This window comes from Paralichthys olivaceus, chromosome 9, assembly GCF_024713975.1.
Source record: "Paralichthys olivaceus isolate ysfri-2021 chromosome 9, ASM2471397v2, whole genome shotgun sequence".
NCBI classification, from domain to species: domain Eukaryota; kingdom Metazoa; phylum Chordata; class Actinopteri; order Pleuronectiformes; family Paralichthyidae; genus Paralichthys; species Paralichthys olivaceus.
In genome coordinates this window covers 16,418,340-16,435,809 of record NC_091101.1, presented here as the reverse complement: position 1 = coordinate 16,435,809, position 17,470 = coordinate 16,418,340, and the positions used below count along the sequence as shown (strand labels likewise).

Here is a 17,470-nt window from a genome sequence, read left to right as displayed (position 1 = left end):
AGCCTTGAGTTGCTGCACTTCCCAAATACAGTGTTTATCTGTGCATGTATCACTGCAGCCTGCTTTCTTCCCCCTCGCCCTCATTTGGTACAGAGAGTGCCTTTGAAATATTTACACAGAGCCGGCAGAGTCAGAGCGACGTTTCTACTCATATTATTAAAATTCATCCTTAAATAATGGATTTGGAATTCAAAATTTTTAAGATGATCATCACAGAGAGACGTTTTGTTTAAGTGGAAAGAGAGCGTGGAGAGGCTTGGTAACCACAGCCCTGACCCTGATCCAAAGTACCAATGTCAGATTGTCCTTAATCTGATCATCATCTGCAGCCTGACTTCTTGACATAGTAATCTAGAAAGTCGCACAACGCACTGTCGCACACGTAGAAAACAGTCTTGACAGTGTTACGACACTGAGCCCAGTGGAGTGTTTGTTCACTGTTTAGCTTGACTTCAATACATCATTGTGACGGTGATGCTGCTTTTGTTATCGATTTCTAAGAAGGGTTTACGCTGCATATTTGGGCAAGGGTGACAGATGAGACATGATGTCATATGTATGACTCACAGTCACAGAAGCCATTCAGTTTCATGATGGATGAAGCCTGTTACTTAAAACATCATTTGTCACTTTTTTTTGACTTCTTAAAGAAAATGTGAAAGGTGACACATTTCTCCACACAAACATTCACTCCCAACATTTTAATAGGTTGATTATTGGAACAGTTCATTTGGTTGCAGTTATTAATTTTGACATTTTAATGAGTGAGTTATGTGTTTCACGGAAAGTGGTAAACAGAGTTACTAAGTACTGGCGAGGCCGTCCCGCTTTCAAAAACGTAGAAGAACACGAGGCTGTTACTTTGGAAGAGGAAATCCTGGAAAATCCTGAAAAGCTCTAACAAAACGCGGTTGATTGTTGGACGAAATAAAAAAAGAATTGAAGAAATAGGCCAAGTGGTCCAGCTTGTGCTTTTTGTGCCACTGAGCATTGCCCTCTGTCCCGGTCTTCTCTTTGCACCATTACTGCTCAGTCTCTCTCAGTGTCCTAGCAGCATGCCTTTCTTCTTCGGGCTGTCATATCCAGGGAGAGCTGCCACGTGGGGACAGTGAGTCTACTCGAGCTTGAAATCTGAGCCCATTATGTCAACAGATGTTACTGACAGAGAGGAGAGCAAGCGTGAGAGGAGGAAACATAAAGAGGTGAGCAGAGGGAGTGAAAAGCCACATGTATAAAAGCTGTCACACAAAAATATTGAGCCCACAATTTTGTTTTGTTTAAAAGATGTTAAGCTTATTTAAACTGGGATTATTTGTTGCAGTAGGTGAATATAGTGTGAATATTATTTTTCTCTCTGCCAAAGAATAAAAAAAAAAAGGATTTGCGTGTAACTGTATATTTTACTGATGTATACATCATCCAGACAAACATTTCCCATAGATGAATAATGTGACAAAGAACAAACCGTTTTAAATGACCAGCCTGGAAAGTGTTTCCAAGAACATGTACATCTGATACGCACTAGCCACAAGAGGTCATCAACAGCTGACACAGCACAGTATCACAATTCCTTGAAAAAATTCTTAGGTTTTATAATAGTCAGAAGCACAAACGTGTTTGAGTTGAGAGGCAGAATTCAGTTTTATAGACAAAGTGCTCTTGGTGGAAGGAATTGTCAACATGACACCACAGCACACAGCACATAGAAAGAAAGCAGCTTCTCTTACAAACACAATATCCAGTGAAGGAACATTTGCGTGAAACTGTGGGAAAAAGCAAAAAGCACAGGAGTTCAGTTTGCTCAAATCAAAGTTTGAGAGAGAGTTTCAGAGCAAACAAGGGCACATTAATTGGACCCTGGCACAAGTTTTGTTATAGGCGACAGAGTGTTTTTACTGTTATACTCTGAAATCAGTGAATAGTCACAATGGCAGGTGGTTATCTCACGCTGACTGTTGGCCCCCGGTCAGAAGTGCAACATCATTGCTGTCTTTTAGTTGTAGAAACTCCAGTGTCTCACAAAAACTGCTGGACAGCTAGTGCATAGGCTTTTTCTTCTTTTTTTTTTTTTTTCTTCTTGACAAACTGGATCTTTTACTCCATACACGCATTTCCCTTTAAACACGTTCTCTTTCTTTTCTTTTGTCATCTCCATTCCCCCTCTCATATGAGCTTCAGCATTAGCTCATAGGTGGCGTTGATGATCCCCCAGGAGAGGAGGGATCGGTGGTAATTGAGGTGAGCCCCTCTGTAGAGCATGGCCACGCTACCACCCCTCTCTCTCCACACGGTCAGCAGCACCTTAATGCAAGGCTGGAAGGCTCCACCAACCTGAGACTGAGCCCGGGACTTCACCACATTTAATGGATAGAACATAATGCCCAGAGCGGCCCCCAACACCCCTCCACACACAAAATCATTCACCAAGTGACCTACTCGGCTAGTGGCTTCTGGGAGCTGCTCTTTAATGGGCCCCCGGAGACCAAAGAAGAGCACATTGCTAGGGCTGTTACGTAGGAGTATGGGCACGAGGCCACGGTAGCACTCTCTGACACCATACTCAGTTATAAGTATCCGGAAGGTGTGGGCTGTGTTGTTGAAGCGGCCGTGGTGCCGATGGTCTTGTAGGAGAGTCTGCACACGCTCAAATGGCGTCAGGAAGGCCTCTGCAGTTCCTGCCAATGCTGCAGCAAAGCTTCGTGTGGCCAGCTCCGGCACACCACTGCTATCAGCCCGGTCCAATAAGACTCGAGAGAAGTCCTCGTACAGGCCAAACATGATGGCCACTGTGGTGCTCTTCTGGAGCAGTGGGGGCAACAGGCCCCGGTAAAGATTCCTCAGCCCATCCCTCTGGAGCTGCCGCACTGCCTCCGTGGCCAACACACCGTGCAGCTGCTGGCGGAACAGCACCTTCTGGATGGGGAAAGTTACCATGATATTGGTAAAAGCTGCAATGGAGCCACAGACATAGTGCTTCCCTTGATGGCCCAGCGTAGCACTCAGAGCCCCAGGAGACAGGAGGGAGTGGCCTCCTTTAGAAAGGGTCGCCTGGGGCTGAGGTGTCCGGGCTGACTCCGAGTCCATGGTGCTAACAGCCATGGGAGGCTCAGTGCACCACAGCCTGATCCTCCAGCATCACACTCTGTAAAATATGCTCCCTGTGTGTGTGAGAGAGAGAAAACATCAGATACATACTGAGACCCATTTTCATTGGCTTTATCAATTTATTTTACTTCTACCAAGGTAGTTATGTTTTCATTTCTGTTTGATTCTCAGCAGAATTATGAAAAAACGGACCACGAACCTTGGTGAAAAGATGCAGCATGGGTCAGGAAAGAACACATTTAATTTTGGTGCAGATCTGGATCAAGGGCCGAATCCAGGATTTTTTTGTTTCGCTTTCTTTAACAATGTAATTTTCAACATTTTCATAGGATGCTCTGAGAATACTTTTTGGATCTTGATTAGATTCCAGATCTACAGGATTTAAATGTGGATTCATTAGGGGACTGTCAGGCCTTAGTTTGTCCAGAGCTACTGCAAAAAACATGGAGGCCTCCGAAGACAGGACCCAATGTTGATGTAAATGTAAATTATTTAAATATAAAGCACCCATTCATAGATTAAAGAACATTCGTACAATTTAGATGAAACACACTAGTGAAAACATCGCTAAGATTATTTTATAATCATTTCTACCAATAGATCCCTTTCACCTATATCTTACACACTGAAACATTGACTTCACTGGAAAAATGACCATAAATGTAGTTGTGAAATTACTTTATAATATGCAATATATTGGCTGCAGTCCAGATTTAATATCTTGCACACTGTTTAACTATCTTAAACTTACAACCAGACTTGCCCAACTGGCAACAGATAAGAGTTGTTGCACAACTCAGAGTGCTGGTGTCAGCTCTGTCATGAGGTGGCAGTGTACAGCTACAAGTGACCGAAGACAACTGCTTTAAGCATTTAATGTATGTTACTATACAAAGTAAATTGAGTTTGACGGTGTTTAATGAAAATGTTCATAACAAAAAGACTATCACATAAAAGATTAATAATTAATCTGCTGCTTTGCTCAGATTAAAGCAAGACCATTATGAAATCAAACAAGTGTGTAAAAAGAGTCAACAACGCAAGTTCTCGAGGAGTTGTCTAAATATAGAGCGAGGAGAAGACAGGGGTGCTGTGAGGTCATTCAGAGTTGCAGGATGTCAACCAAAATGTCCCTTCATGAATTCTTACAAAACGTTTCAAGTGAGTACGACCAAGAACTGTTACTTTGCAGAATAAGTGTTTTAAGAGAACACAGAAGTCAATAAAATATTACTTAACTGATAGAACTCCTCAGTACATGAGTAATCCCATCACTTGCTTTATTGAAACTTACAGGTTCATACAAACGTTACATGTTTACTGGGCGTGTTCCTAGATAACAGAGTGTGTAGTGCTGCTGGTTCGAATGTGGTGTTACTTTTACTTTAAGTCTAGATAATGATTCCACCACAGTTTGAATGAATTAAGTGTTTTACCATTATGGATAATGAGCACATTATGATATTGACAATTTACATAAACGGTTAGAGCAGAGGACAACTTCTTCATTATGAAATCAGAAGATAATATAAATAAATATTTGACAGTGCACGCCCTGTGCGCTGCTTCCTGGTCCCTGGGGCATGTCGTAACAGACATGCTGTCAGTCGGTGGGTTCACCCTGATCTCTCTTCCAACAAGGACACGAAGCTACACAAAGAGTCACTTTGGATGTATGAGAAGTTAAACATCGAGCATAGCACCTGAGGCTAGCGTCTTTAGCTCAGTAGCTACACCCCAAAAAATGCTGGGTTAGTTAGCCAACATAGCTAGCACGACAGTGCTAGGGCCTGCTAGGTTGTGATAGCACCACTCGAGTCCGATTTAAGGTGAATGAATGAGACATAACGTGAGACGTGATGCCAGCACGATAGAGAGAAAAATGCATTAGCATGCTAAGTGGCTAGCAACCGAAACAGGACGAGCCCTGGTTGTCGATCAGTGATCGAAGACGCCTCTGACAGCCAAACAGCGTCTCGCGGTGTTTTCAGGTCGAACGAGCGACAGACTCATAAAGTGGTGTTTACCTGCCGGGTGCACCTGTCGCTGTCCTGGCCCCGGAAGCGTGTTGTCGTGAGGGGATCGAACCACAACCGTCTGTAGGTCGTGTCTGTTGATCCAACTGCAGGTGACCGCAGTAAGTGAAGCTTTGGCGCCTGCGCACTGCTGCAGAGCTCAGTACATGGATGAGGACGCCCGCCTGGTTCACGGGAGGTTATTCCACATGTAAATACTCAGGCAGCTGTAGATTACGAGGCGAGCAGTGGATTGTTCGAGTTACTAAATCCCATCAGAGGTTGTAGAGAGACAGTGTGGATCAAGTCCAAAGACCAGAGACGAACAATTCCGCGTTGTTTTGATGCTACTAGCTAAACACTAGCCGTAAAGCAGGACGTGGTAGATTTTACGACTCCGGTGTGACATTATCACAACGCTGGGAAATGTGTCGGTAAATGAAGGTTTTTGTTGGAATAACCACATCATCGGGTATTTTCGCCTCTCTGGTTGTTTCTATGTCTTTGTTATACGTGAATGAGACAATTGAGAAAAAGATCGCAGGCTGGTCAACGTTTATAGCGAAGATGTCAATAGACACAGATATATCCAGAGCTAACTAGCTAGCTTCTGCTAGTTAGCCGTATTGTTACCCTTGAGCTTAACTAAAAACACACCCACCCTGATTAAACTACACAGCTGTATGTATTAAACTTCAGCCTGAGCTGCGTGTGTGAGGTTCGTCTCTGAAGTCGTGGAGGTTTGATTCATGTAAACATGTCAGCGCAAAAAGACTGCGAGTTTCTGGTGAGAAGAGCCCGGGAGCTGGTGTCTGATGATCCCTGTGCGGCCAAAGCCTGGCTCATCACAGCCAGGACCCTGTACCCTGCAGACTTCAACATCCAGGTAACACATCTGCTTTATTCACTGATCAGCTCAGCTGCCAGTGTTCCTGTAACCGTCTCTGCACTGTCACATGTTCAGATTATGAGGATCCTCTGTTTGGTTGACGTGTTTTCACAGTATGAAATGTACAACATTGAACGCAATGCAGAGAGGACAGCCTCCGCAGGGAGACTGCTGTATGACATGTGAGTTACACTGTGCTTTCTCTACGTAAGTGCCCCTTTCATGCCTGTGCTCAGTGGCCAATGACTTCTCCATCCTTCAGGTTCATTAACTTTCCAGATCAACCCACTGTATGGCGGGAGATCAGTGTCATCACAGCTGCCCTGCGCGGTGACTCTCAGGACAAGCATGCACAGTTTCTACGAGGTGAGTGGAGTTGAACTCTGTATGAATACAGTGTATATCCTCACTGTGAGGAGTGTGATAATGACCCTGTTCACTCCCAGTATTAATAATCGTCCTGAGTGATCCGATCACAACTGGCCAGCGCCAAGTACAGGTGTGAATGATATGAAGGACCGCTAACTCAGCTGACAGCCTCGGACCTGCTGCAGTTTCACAATGAATGAAAAGTTTTGTCATGCTTCTCAGTATCCACAAGTTGATTTGTTTAAGGCCACCGTCTCAGAATCAACACTGAACGTCACATTGATCAGAACATTTGTTAAATTGGTATAATTAGTCTTCATAGCAGAGCTGCACAAGATTCATTCAGCCCCTCCGGTCTCCTTACTCCCTCCTCACTCGTGCCAACACACAAATGAGATCTGACACATCTGTAAACTCATTTGGACACAACTGCCTTACATGTATATTTGCATAAATAGCAGGGAAGTGAGATCCGATCACAGTAGTCCCAGGAGACACGTTCAGGAAGCATTTTAACCAGGTGCTAACAGGGTCAATGAAGTGTGGGAGGCTGTTTCGGTTGAAGCAGTGTTTGCTTTGGAAATCCTAAGATCGTCCATTTTTTGTCTCTATTCATATGTGTGTTGTCCCAGGACTTTTTGAGACACTTCCGGGCCGTGTGCAGTGTGAAATGCTTCTGAAAGCCACTGAGCAGTGTTTCAACACTTTGGAGAAGGCAGAAATGCTGCTGCTTCTTCTGAAGCGCTTTCCTGAGTCTGTGGTCCAACACGGGGTAGATATAAATATGGCAACTCCTTCATTATGATGTTTGAACTAAGATTACATCACCATAGAACAGTCAATGCTAACAATCTGCTCTATTTTAGGTCAATTTAGGAGAGACGCTGTTGGAAGCAGAGGTGTCAGAGAATGTGGAGACTCCCGTCAACTGCTTCAGAAAACTGTTTGGTCAGTGAAACACATGTTTAAAACCTGTTGTGTTTGATGCATTTGAAAAAAGCTCATGCTATATGCAATTTTTTTTTACTATTACAGTGTGTGATGTCCTTCCTTTGGTCATTAACAACATGGACATGCGCTTGCCGGCCAGCCTGATGCAGAAATACATGCTGAAAGCTGCTGAATTCTATATTGGTTATGTTACCCGTGGACCCTCACCTGACGTACAGATACAGGGTAAGGCTGCACCTAGACTTTTTCTTTGTGATAACCCAGTGTGATCATTTTTGAAAACATCAACTATATTCGTGTCTAACGCCACATTTTTCTCTTCACCAAGTGCCTGGCAGTTTTGTTCATTCTTTTGTTCTCTGTTCTTTTGTTTCAGGCTCTCAGGAAGCTGGTTCACTGAAGTCACCCAACATGTCCCGTGGCTCCCAGCGCTATGTGATTGACGGCCTGTCTGAAAAGTCTTCAGTGGTAGCAGAGCCTTGGGAGAGGCTGTTGGACATCCTCGCTGTGGTTGGAGCTCGCTGCGAGTGGCAGGGAGACAAGGGACAGAGGTGCTCTTTCACTCTGCCTGTCTGTCACTTCTGTACTTTAGGGTTGCGTAGCAAAAATTAATGCAGCCTAATAACAGCAGCTCTGGAATTCATTCTATATTTACAACTGGTATAATAATCAGTTTTTGTTTTAAAGAGGTGTTGATATAACTTAACGGCTGAAGTCTGTAATCCTGTTGAACTCTTTCGTGTAGTTGACAGAATCTGTCTACAGACACACAAACAAGTACACACACTTACTAGAAGAACTTCAAACTGCCTCACCCCCCCCACAGTAGCTGTCTCCAGGATGAAATTTTCCCTTCATCACACACCAAACCTCATGGTAAAAATAACACTAGTATGCTTTGGCGGCAAATAATTACAGTACTTGTGTGTTTTTTTGTGTATGTGTGTGTACTAGGAGTTATGTGGACATGCTGCTGAGGGTAAAGGAGCTGTGTCGCTACCTCCCTGGTCTGGAAGGAGAGACTCGGTCCCGCTGCTGCAGCCAAGTGGTCATCTGTGCTGCACTCGTCCTCTTCCGCAGCGCCTTTCTCTATGTCTCATCTGTACAGCCTGCACTGTTCCAGGGTCAGCATCTGTCTCTGCAAGCACACACATTTCCCTGTTTGTTAATTTCCCTCTAGTTCCTCTGGATATGCCCCTCTGTTTTGTTTTCTATCGAAGGTTCAATAATCAAATGATGCGTTTATGTTTGGCAGCCGTGAATGCGCTGAGTTCGGGGCCTTGGATCCTTGTAGAGGATTTGAGTTCGGTGTATAATGATGTGGAGCTGGAGAGGGGAGCTGTGAAACATGCACACAAGAAACGCAAACTGGCTGATGGGAGAGAGAAGACTATGGTGAGATTAGATCAGAGATCACAGGGATGTGTTTTTGTGAAAAGCCAAAGACGGATAATTTCACGTTGTGTGTTCCCAAAGAGGTTATAGCATCTAACTATTTTTGTGTCCGTTGCATTTGCATTTTGTTACCATGCATATGTTTGTGTGTCATTGTAGAGCTCAGATGATGAGGAAGGGTTGGGAAAAGGCCGCGGTCGACACATCATAGTCAACAAGACTGAGATGCCCAGCTGGTCAGAGACTCTGGAGAGCTTCCGCACAGCGAGGGAGAGCTGGGATCTGCTTCACTCCCATGATGGCCTGGAAACTGGTAAACGCCTCTAATGTGTGTTTGTGTTTACACATCCAGGCAGGGTCATAATATCATAAGGTGGCAACCACAACCAATACAACAACAGCACATGTTTTCCCTCTGTTTTGATCTGTTTTTCACAACTTTTTTTTATAATTCTCTGATATATTATCTCTCTTCGATTCTCTCTCTAAAATGTCTCTTTACCCAGCTGCCCCTTTTAAAATGCATAAAACTCAAACAAAAACCCGGAAAACACACACAAATCAGCACAAAACACAAATACTTTGCAGGGTTGTAATGTAATATCATAAAATGAAGAGCAGCAGAACATTCATGACAACAAAATGAAACATTTGAATAAACTGTTTTGTGTAATTTTGCATTTTGACAGAGTTCAAGAAGATCTGTGCCTCTTGGAAGACAGACAGCTGGCTATGGTTCAGAATATTCCTCACTGACACTATCATATACCAGGCAAGAAAATCATCCACCTGCTGCATCTTTAATATATTTCAATTTTACATTGAATTAAATCACTTTATTTATCACTGTGGGGAAATGCAGCAAAAGTAATACATGTATTTATTATAATATTTGTCTAAAAATGATTTCGCTCTCCCTCCCTCTTCAGGGACAGTACCGTAAGGCTCTCTCTAGCCTGCACCAGATGGCTGCAGTGCTGCAGCCTCAGCCAGGGCAGCAGAGCCCCTCAGGTCAGGTCAGTCTGGAGCAACACAGGGCCCTCATACAGCAGGCCTCCTGCCACTACGCACTGGGAGAGTACAGGGTAAACACACACACACACACACACACACACACACACACACACACACATATGGTTTGAAGGATTACATAATTTTTGTTTCTTTGTTGATTTTTATATCCGTAAAATGCCCAGCTTACCCTAAATACATTATATTACACAATTCTGATTATATAGCATCGCAATGAAAATTATTTAAATCCAGTTTCCACTTCATCAGAGAGCTGTTGTTCTAATAATGTATATACTCATACTTTATTGTTATGTGTATATTCGGGGAGGTATTTTAAGTCCAGTATTTTCTAACATCTGCTGAATACTTCACAGAAACATGATACTCTTCAGGCCAATGCCTGAAAAATGGATGCATAACACTAACTGGCCTGCAGGTGGCCTTATAGTCACGATATTTATTCATTGTAAACATTGTGAAAAACTGATATTTCATTATTCTACCCAATATCTTCTGCATTCATTTACTGTTTACCAGATTTTGAACATAGGTGCAATTATGAAGTCTTTAAAAATGTCTGATTTAGAAATGTGCACATACGTGGTCATCAAAGATTTTCAGAGAGGTTTTTGGTCCTGTAAAATAATACCATAACATACAGACAATACATAGAACTTGCTTACAAAAGTAATTAAGAGTAAAAATAATAATCGCAGACAGTTTTAACAAGATTTAATATGAATGTTTATGTGACATTCCTGCCCTGTTTTCAGTCGTGATGTAGATTTTGTACCATATCTGTTGATCAGATGGCCTGTGAGAAGCTGCTCGATGTTGTAAGTGGCCTGGTTCCTCCAAACCAAGAACCAACAAAGACCCCAGAAGATCAGGGAAGAGTCAAGGCCAAAATGAGGAAAGGTAAACACTTACTGGTTTTGTAAAACAGCCATGTGACAATTCTAAATCAGCTTTTAAAAACTGATGTTGATGTATTGAGTGCAAAATGGATACATATTTCCTTATTTTTATATTTTGTGTTCATATGATAATACATTTTTGTGGTTCAATACTATAATACAATGCTGTCAGATAATTTTGTTTTTGGCTGACCGCTATTAATCACATACAGAAGTCAAAGTAGTGACACTGATTATTGAGTGACATAGTTGTCAGGTAATAATCTTCTATTTTTCTCATAACTAGGTAACGACCTGCGATTGCTTCCCTGCACCAGCAAAGCTGTGTTACCTTTCTGTCTCCAGCTCATGCTTGCCTGCTTTAAGGTACCGACTCTACGTCTGTGGAAATGTTTGTCTCTGATTTTTTAAGTTTTACTGTGATAACAATTTGCTCTCGTGTAGTTTTTGATACTATGTACATTTAAATCTTTGTCTTTGTCTCTTTTCGGCCAATCAGCTCCGTGCCTTCACAGACAATCGTGACGACCTGTCCCTCGGTCATGTGGTGGTGCTTCTGCAGCAAGACTGGCCACACGGGGAAATGCTGTTTTTAAAGGCGGTGGATAAAATCTGTCAGCAAGGCAGTTTCCAGTATGAGAATTTCTTCAACTATGTCACCAGTATCCTTTATTTGTTACTACTCTACAACTTCTAGAATGGATTTATAAATCCTGCATATAGACTAATTCATCTCTGGTCTCCTCTTGGATGTTAGTTTCCATGAGCTCATGACTCTTGCCAGATATTGACATGCTGGAGGAGTTTGCATACCTGCGTACTCCAGAGGGAGGTAGAATTCAGCTGGAGCTGCTGCCCAATCAGGGAATGCTGATCAAGTAAGCGCCTCGCAGAAACATTCCAGCTGGCATCGTGACTCTGCACACTCCCGTTCTGTTGTGTTTTATAGAAAACAGTGCTTGACTGATGATCTAAGTAGTCTAACATGGCCTGTGGGGAAACTTTAACTTTGAAATTAAACTGTTGGTAACGGAGCGGGCATTTTAACAAGAAGGGGTTTACAGTTAATAAAGCTTCTTTCAAACTCCTTCATTCAATGCTGTAGAAAGTTAAGACTCTTGAATGCACCCTCACTGACTGAGAGTTGTTGAATGTTGCTCTCCCTCAGGAACCCTAGTCCCGCCTTGGGGGTGGAGTTAAACACCCTACTACTACAAGGGGTGCAGGCGATGGACAGGTACCCCAGGCCCCTCCTCCCAGAGTCCCCCCATTCCTCCCCCACACCAGTCACCCTTCCTTCATTTCCCAACCTCAAGGCTTGTCATCCCCCCAGTTTTGGTTTGGGCCTGTCATTTTACATCAAGAGTTAGACGTTCTTTGATTTCCTGTCGGCGTCTGTTTATTTGAGCCATTGCTCGTCTTTCTGTGGTCATTACTCTTGTTGTAGTTGTTATTCGAGGATTATGTTGGTCTTGTACAGCTGATTTCCTTTTTTTTGCTTTTCATGACCCTTGATATCATTTCATTTGTGGACATGTTTTATGTGGTTTTTATTTATGACCATGAAAGCTTAGTTGTATAATAATCTTGACTGGCTGATGAGTGCGAAAGAAAAAAATTAACATTTTGTCTTCATGACTTTGTCTGTACTGCATAGGTCACATTTCTCTGTCTGTGACAAATAGGCTCATGATAATACATTTCTGACCATGTGTATGATTGTGTTCACCTTTTTTCTTTTCATCATTTTAACTTTTACAGACACCACACAGTGACTCGAGGAATCACCAAAGGAGTGAAAGAGGATTTTCGTCTGGCAATGGAGAGGCAGGTGTCGCGTTGTGGGGAGAACCTCCTGAGCGTGCTTCACCGATTCTGCATCAATGAAAAAATCATCATCATCCAGTCTCTTCCCTGATACCTGGAATGTGACTTTTGAATCTGTTTATAACAGATATTCAAGACACAGATTTAATGCAGCTGGACTGACCTCGTGACCTGATTAGCTGCGGTTGCTGTCTCAACAGCAGGACACATCATTTTTAGCTCTTGTCTCTTTTTCATCTTTAATTGTACTTATAAGAAAAGCTTTCTTGCCATACAAGTGGATCTGTCTTTTAAGGAAGTTGGAGAAAACACTGGTTTTGCAAACATACAATGCTCATGCAGTTTTCGCAGTGTGTGCATCGGTTTCCTTTACACCACATTATGTGCTTTTAACCACATTTGAAGTGGTTTAATCACATTGTGATATGGACGTCAGTGTTGATAATAGAATCAAGTGCGTTTTTGATATTCTCTGGTAATGTTTATTGTTTTTGTTACAAACCTGATCAACTTGTTAGTTTATGTAAATGTCAACATTAAATATCATTTGAATTGTTTCAAGAAGTTGGTATGTTATGTGACTATATGATTTAAATCTTACAAACTTAAAACAACAGTTTGTCTTCAGCTCCTAAGTAGACTCGTGTTAAAGGAATACAAAAAAACAATACACTTATTTTTCACTCAGTGTCCCCTGTGCTCCTACGACTTTACTCCTCATATGTTCCCTCTTGCAAACTTCCTCTGCCACTTTCACATTTCTTTTTCCCACATCCTTTAACTCTTTAAAGCCCCCTAACTGTGCAGTCACTCCTCTATCTCTACGACCGGTGCATTGGGCAGGTCTGCCTGTAGAGCAGCTCTCAGGTTTGCCCAGAACAGCCTGTGCTTGGCCTGGTCCTGTGGCCACTCCAAGTAGGTGTGCCGGCCCATCATAGACTTCAGCTGATAGTACTTGGATGGGATCGTGTATTGAGGCAGAGGCTTAAGCAACACCAGCACGATGCTGTCGGATCCCCGGGAAAGGCGTTGGTGGCTGGCAAAGTACAGCTCATAGTGACACCAGTCACTCTTTACAAAGTGAGCCGAGAGCACAAACACAGAACGCCTGCTTTTCTCCACGCAGTTGATGATGTTCTCTACAACACTCTTTCCCGGCACAAAGTGTTTCTCATGAAGGCAGAGTCGGAGGCCTCCTGCAGGACCTTCAAGGTTGGGAAGGAGGGAGTCGTGCACCCAGTCGGTGTCGTGCTGGCTGTAAGACACAAAAGCATGAAACTCGACACCAATCAGGTCCTCCGGTTGGACTTGTCTTGTTCTGGCACGATGTTTGGCCCTGGTCCACTGCCAGATCATCTTCCCGTACCAGGGAATGTCTAAATGGTGGCACAGCATCGCAATTGCCAAAAGCGCTACCACTGCTGGGCACAAGATGGTGGCTGCTAGGATGCCAACATTGCAGGTGACCTCTGGGATCCAGATGTCTTTCAAGATGGTGTCTCTAACATCCTCTGGGTAGGTGCAGTAATACTCCACTGGCCAGCTCAATAATTCAATTCCTGTGTGACTGGTCTTCCTTTCAGAGTTGATGCCAAGACGTATGAAACTCCTCAGAGCGCAGGTGCAGGTGAAGGGGTTGTAGCTGACGTCCAGGGTTCTCAGTTTGGGGCAGGTCTCCAGCCTGTTCACAGATGGGGCGTGGAGGGAATTTGACCCGAGCAGAAGCAGGTTCAGTTTGGGGAAACCTTCACACACAGGCAGGTCCCGCAGCCTGTTGGCGATCAGATTCAGAGATGTGAGGTTTTCCAGTTTTAAGATGGGTGACAACACCACGGAAACCTGGTTGTTCTGGAGGTCCAGCGTCTCTACTCCTTCTGGTAGACATTTAAAAACAGAGTCTGCGAGACGGTTAGAGGACAGAGTCATATTGGTGATGTTCGGTGGCCACAAGCACTCATCTATTCCATTGTAATAGAGGGAGTTGAGACTTAGGTCAAGATGCTGCAGGGATTTCATGTGTTGCATGCGTTGGCTCAGCAGCTGGAAACTCTTGAGATTGTTGTTGACCAGAATCAATTTTCTCAAATTAATGAGAGTCTCACACTCAAGAATTTGCTGTTCCTCCACCATGGAGAAGATGGTGTCCGATAAAGCACAGTGGGAGAAGTCCAGCTGGAGGATTGGACTCTGTGACTTTGGGCAGGTCATGTGAATGATTGCAGTATGTCTGATTGAGAGACTCTCCACCGGCATATTGATGAAGAAGTTGTACACAGCCTCCTGTGAGAAAAAGAAAGATTTCACCACAGCCCTTCTGCTTGAAAAGGATTTCATTTTAGACTTCTGGGTCACATAAGTGTCTTTATAGGGCAAATTGTACATGACCACATCAGAGCTTTCTAGATGAGTGATAGATGTTTGCAGAATCACATTGACATAGTGAGTTAAGTCTGCCCATTTGATTAATATGTTGGTGAGATAAAGATGAGAAGTGCGGATTTCTGCTATCTGGCTAAGCTGCTTACTAAGTTCCCTGTAGCTGCCTGTCAAATTCATCAACTCCACTTCGTCAAAGAGTGACAGAGCATCAGTGTACAGGAGAAGGTCCACAATCTTACTACTGGTGGAGGCTATCTGAAGCCTTTGAGCGTGAACGTCCTCCAGGCTGCCTGCCTCATAATCCAACTCTTCCCCCAGACAAATTGTCAGTGTTTGTAGTTTCACTTCAGTGATGTTCTTGAAATCACCCACACTGATGTTTTCTGCCTCAAGTGCCAATCTCTCCAGTCTCACCAGGGAACTGAAAGACCCCCCCAGTGTCATCGTGACGAACGAGTTCCGGGTCAGATTCAACAACAGGAGATTCCCTGTGTGCAGCAGGTACTGCTGACCCGACAGGTTCCTCAGCCTGTTGTGGGACAGGTCCAGATCCTCCAGGAATGGCGTGTCGAGGAAAGTCCCTGGATCTATCCCCTCCAAAATGTTCCCTGACATGTTCAGACCCCTCAGGAGAGTGGTGTTTTGAAAGTCCCCTTGGTGAAGCTGCTGTATGTGGTTGTGTGACAGATCTAAAAACTCAACCCCATGTGGCAGGTCTCTGGGGACAGAGGAGAGGTTCCGGGACGAGAGGTCCACACTGCTGTCAAGTGATGAGGCAAGTGAGGCGAGCTGCAGGAGTCCTGCCAACATGAGTGCTGCCCAGAGGGCCTCAGTCGTAGGCCTCATTGTTTTCCTGCATAACAGTAAGGAGATAAATCAGTGTTATCATTGTGCCTTAATAGACTTAATACTTTATGTAAAGTTATTGTCTATACTTCCATCGTGTGACCTTCTGCGTCTTCTTGGACATAACAGGAAGGGTTTTCTTTTCTCTCAGTCATAAAGTTAATATTATGCACCCCCACGTCAAACACATTTAACAAATGTAGGTATCGGAAGTAGGCTATGGGTATTATTTAATATAGATACATATAGTCGGAAGGTGATTTGTAGGTGGATGAAAAGGCATTCCGACTCCTAAAAACTTACCAATAATTGATCCCCTTTGATAACCTGTCAATTCTGCCATCACAGCTCTTTCATTTAGGGACCATCAATAAATTCCTGTTTGAATAGGAGGGTGTTGTTGTTGATAACTGACTCCAAATTATATTTATTATATTGTATATATATTCAATAATTTGGGTATTATGGCCACCCTAGACAAATAGGACACACCTTTGCAGCAGCATCTGCATTTGATAGATGTAAAAGTACGTGTTATTGTTACTATGGCTCTGTTCTGTAAAAGGAAGAATTGCTGCTGTTTTTAAATATGAACAACAGGAAACATCACTGTGTTTATTACTATTCTGGCCCCTTGCTCACTTGTTTTCAATCTTTTCAAACAAACAGTCACAGTCATTTGTTTTCAATGCATAGTTATGATTTAAAAACCTCTCCTGTTGTCTTCATGTTGACTTGCTTTGTATTTGAGACTATATGCTAGTAAAATGAAATTGCTTCTATAATTATTATAAAATCATCATCAAATCAAAAACTACATTTAACAACAATTTGACATAGAGACAGACCAACCAAAAGGGCACTAACCTGTACTGAGGTCAGATGGATTCTCCGGCAGTGTTTATAGTTTGTTGAGAGTTAAATTAGTTGCAGTCAATTATATTTGAATAGAGTCCGCATGGCAAATCTGTGCTCATGTTTTCAAGTCCATAGAAATGTCAGTTGCAGCTATTCAAAATCTCAGAGGGTAGAAAGAGGATGTTCCTCGGCTCATCTCGTTTTTTTCTGCTGATGCTACAGTGCATATCATTGCTGAGGCAAACACAGAAGCGAAAGTAATTCTCGTCACATACATCCTTATTTTACTTCCCTAAATCATTTTACTGTCTTCATGATAAGATACATGTTGCATGACACTATACCAATATGTTCAGACAGTGAGAGAATCAACTCTGGTTCAAATGCTCTGAATGGATACTGAAGAATTATGAGTGAATGTAATTAAAATCTGAATAATTTCACTATATTGCAAAACACGTTTTTTTTTTTTTTCTTTTTCTTTTGTAAAACAATACATACATACTGGTATACAGGCACAATGCTGCTCAGGAGCATATTCTCTGAATCACAGTGATCACACTAATGTCAGCCTGGGTGGGAAATGACTATTTCCTAACACAATAGATTTATCCTATGATGCCTCGTTGCAGAGTGTAACCTGGGTAACTACGCTGTTTACTCTGGACAGCTGTACACACTGCCCTGATGAACGAGCACAAGGAGAGAGGCTTTGTGATGCTGTTCTGTCGTGGCTTGGAGGCTTAATCACAGAGTGTGTACAGACAGATGGAGGGACACACTCACACACTCACACGCTTACTTCCCATCAATGTTTTCCGTCTGGCCGCTCTGCTTTTTCCTTGGCCCAGTTACTCACATAAGTGGAGCTAAATTGAATAAGGTCATATGAGCTGGTTCTCACC

The 17,470-nt window shown here is 43.1% G+C and overlaps 3 protein-coding genes across 4 annotated transcripts; 1 reads left to right on the top strand and 2 right to left on the bottom strand.

The window, feature by feature from the left end:
• Positions 1 to 686: 686 nt before the first annotated feature.
• slc25a51b (solute carrier family 25 member 51b) lies at positions 687 to 5,272 on the bottom strand. The gene is made up of 2 exons (XM_020081880.2): positions 5,133 to 5,272; positions 687 to 3,158 (listed from the first exon to the last, which is right to left on the bottom strand). Exon 2 carries the CDS (start codon positions 3,097 to 3,099, stop codon positions 2,164 to 2,166), a length of 936 nt encoding a protein of 311 aa, XP_019937439.1. The 5' UTR covers positions 3,100 to 3,158; positions 5,133 to 5,272; the 3' UTR covers positions 687 to 2,163.
• ints10 (integrator complex subunit 10) lies at positions 5,247 to 13,046 on the top strand. 2 transcript variants are annotated; one of them, XM_069531503.1, is made up of 18 exons: positions 5,271 to 6,006; positions 6,124 to 6,191; positions 6,272 to 6,375; positions 7,011 to 7,150; positions 7,245 to 7,326; positions 7,414 to 7,554; positions 7,706 to 7,880; positions 8,284 to 8,453; positions 8,585 to 8,724; positions 8,884 to 9,037; positions 9,414 to 9,496; positions 9,654 to 9,809; positions 10,548 to 10,656; positions 10,942 to 11,021; positions 11,155 to 11,317; positions 11,440 to 11,533; positions 11,824 to 11,892; positions 12,417 to 13,046. In XM_069531503.1, the coding sequence occupies exons 1-18, from the start codon at positions 5,878 to 5,880 to the stop codon at positions 12,571 to 12,573; spliced, it is 2,214 nt and encodes a 737-aa protein (XP_069387604.1). In that variant the 5' UTR covers positions 5,271 to 5,877; the 3' UTR covers positions 12,574 to 13,046. The 2 variants fall into 2 exon arrangements, with proteins under 2 accessions (XP_019937427.1, XP_069387604.1); XM_020081868.2 differs by lacking the exon at positions 11,824 to 11,892 and having other exon boundaries at positions 5,247 to 6,006.
• On the bottom strand, positions 12,942 to 16,777 carry tlr1 (toll-like receptor 1). The gene is made up of 2 exons (XM_020081823.2): positions 16,575 to 16,777; positions 12,942 to 15,714 (listed from the first exon to the last, which is right to left on the bottom strand). The coding sequence occupies exon 2, from the start codon at positions 15,705 to 15,707 to the stop codon at positions 13,290 to 13,292; it is 2,418 nt and encodes an 805-aa protein (XP_019937382.2). The 5' UTR covers positions 15,708 to 15,714; positions 16,575 to 16,777; the 3' UTR covers positions 12,942 to 13,289.
• Positions 16,778 to 17,470: the final 693 nt, after the last annotated feature.